At 44.7% G+C, this 1,525-nt stretch overlaps 1 protein-coding gene across 1 annotated transcript; it reads right to left on the bottom strand.

Moving 5' to 3' along the window:
- Positions 1–217: 217 nt before the first annotated feature.
- LOC311174643 (olfactory receptor 1P1-like) lies at positions 218–1,245 on the bottom strand. Its single transcript, XM_084239229.1, has one exon. The coding sequence runs from the start codon at positions 1,237–1,239 to the stop codon at positions 289–291; it is 951 nt and encodes a 316-aa protein (XP_084095355.1). The 5' UTR covers positions 1,240–1,245; the 3' UTR covers positions 218–288.
- Between the last annotated feature and the right edge of the window lie 280 nt (positions 1,246–1,525).

Here is a 1,525-nt window from a genome sequence, read left to right as displayed (position 1 = left end):
TACATTGTACAAAAATGAAGAATGATGTAAAAGATATTAATAAATGAATAAATGAATTCATAAATAAATAAATGAGTAAATAAGTACATCTTAAGATATACACTTCAGAGATGATGCAAAATCTGTTTTTTTTCTCAATAATATTCAACTCACCATGGGATTTCAGGGGTGGGAGGGGTGTGCCAAACTGGACATGGGGGATTCAAAAATGAGACAATAGAGGCAGAAATTTCTCTGAATTCCTCATTGAGGACAAAGAGGACAACTGTAGTTTATCTTCAGGAGTTACTAGCCTTTCAAGAAGGAGACTTTTCCCCTGACAAGTCTGCCCAGAGCTCCCTTCATGTCCTTGTTCCTCAGGCTGTAAATAAAGGGGTTTAGCAGGGGAGTCACCACTGTGTACATCACAGCAGCTGCTGTATCCTCTTTTATTGAGTTGGAGGAAGAGGATGAGGGACACAGGTAAGCCCTGATCACTGTTCCAAAGAACAGGGCAACAACAGCAAGATGGGACCCACAGGTAGAGAAGGCCTTGCGCCTCCCCTGGGCAGAGGGGACCTTGAGAATGGCTAAAAAAATATGGGTATACGATATCAGGACAAGTATAAAGGGGACTAAAATGACTGCTCCCCCTAAGAAGAAGAGTACAAGCTCATTGACCTTAGGGTCAGAGCAAGACACCTTCATCAGGGGCTCCAAATCACAGAAAAAGTCAGGAATGATTTTCTTGGAGCAGAAGGAAAGTCGGAACATCAGGAAGGTGTGGGTCATGGCAACAAGATTTGTAAGGGTCCAGCAGACAGTGACCAGGGTGGTGCAGCGGCGGGGACTCATGATCATCCTGTAGTGCAGGGGGTGGCAGATGGCCACGTAGCGGTCATAGGCCATTGTGGCCAAGAGAAAGATGTCCATGTCCCCAAAAGTCAAGAAGAAGTAGAGCTGGGTCAGGCATCCTGCATAGGATATGGACCTGCTCTGGGTCTGGATGTTCACGAGGGCCTTGGGCACAGTAGTGGACACGAAAAGGATGTCTGCACAGGACAGGCTGGCAAGGAAGAAGTACATGGGAGTGTGGAGCTGTGCGTCGGTGGCTATGGCCAGGATGATGAGCAGGTTGCCAGTCACGGTGACCAGGTACATCCACAGGAACACTAGGAAGAGCATGTGCTGTTGTTCTGGCCTCTCTGAGAGTCCCCAGAGGAGGAACTCAAAGCTGCTGGTCTGGTTCCTTTCTTCCATAAGCCCAGAAGTCAGAACATGGGTCCTTGATTGCAATCCACTAAAATTCTCTAATTAAATTTCACTCTAAATGATTGATGAATATGCCATTCTCTGAACTCTAGAGAAGAAAGAATGACCACAGTGTAGATGAACTGATCACACCCTACATGCTCTGAATATTTATATTGAAACATACTAATGGCATTGTAAACAAAGAGAATTTAACTAGAGTTCTTGTTTCATTTCCTTACCCTATTTTTTGTCCCAAATTTCTGTGCCTATAGTTTTCTTTTCTTCAGGAAAG

The sequence above is a fragment of the Talpa europaea genome, assembly GCF_964194135.1.
Source record: "Talpa europaea genome assembly, chromosome: 7".
Classification (NCBI taxonomy): domain Eukaryota; kingdom Metazoa; phylum Chordata; class Mammalia; order Eulipotyphla; family Talpidae; genus Talpa; species Talpa europaea.
Note: the sequence above shows the minus strand (reverse complement) of the source record. Positions and strands in the feature narration are given on the sequence as shown.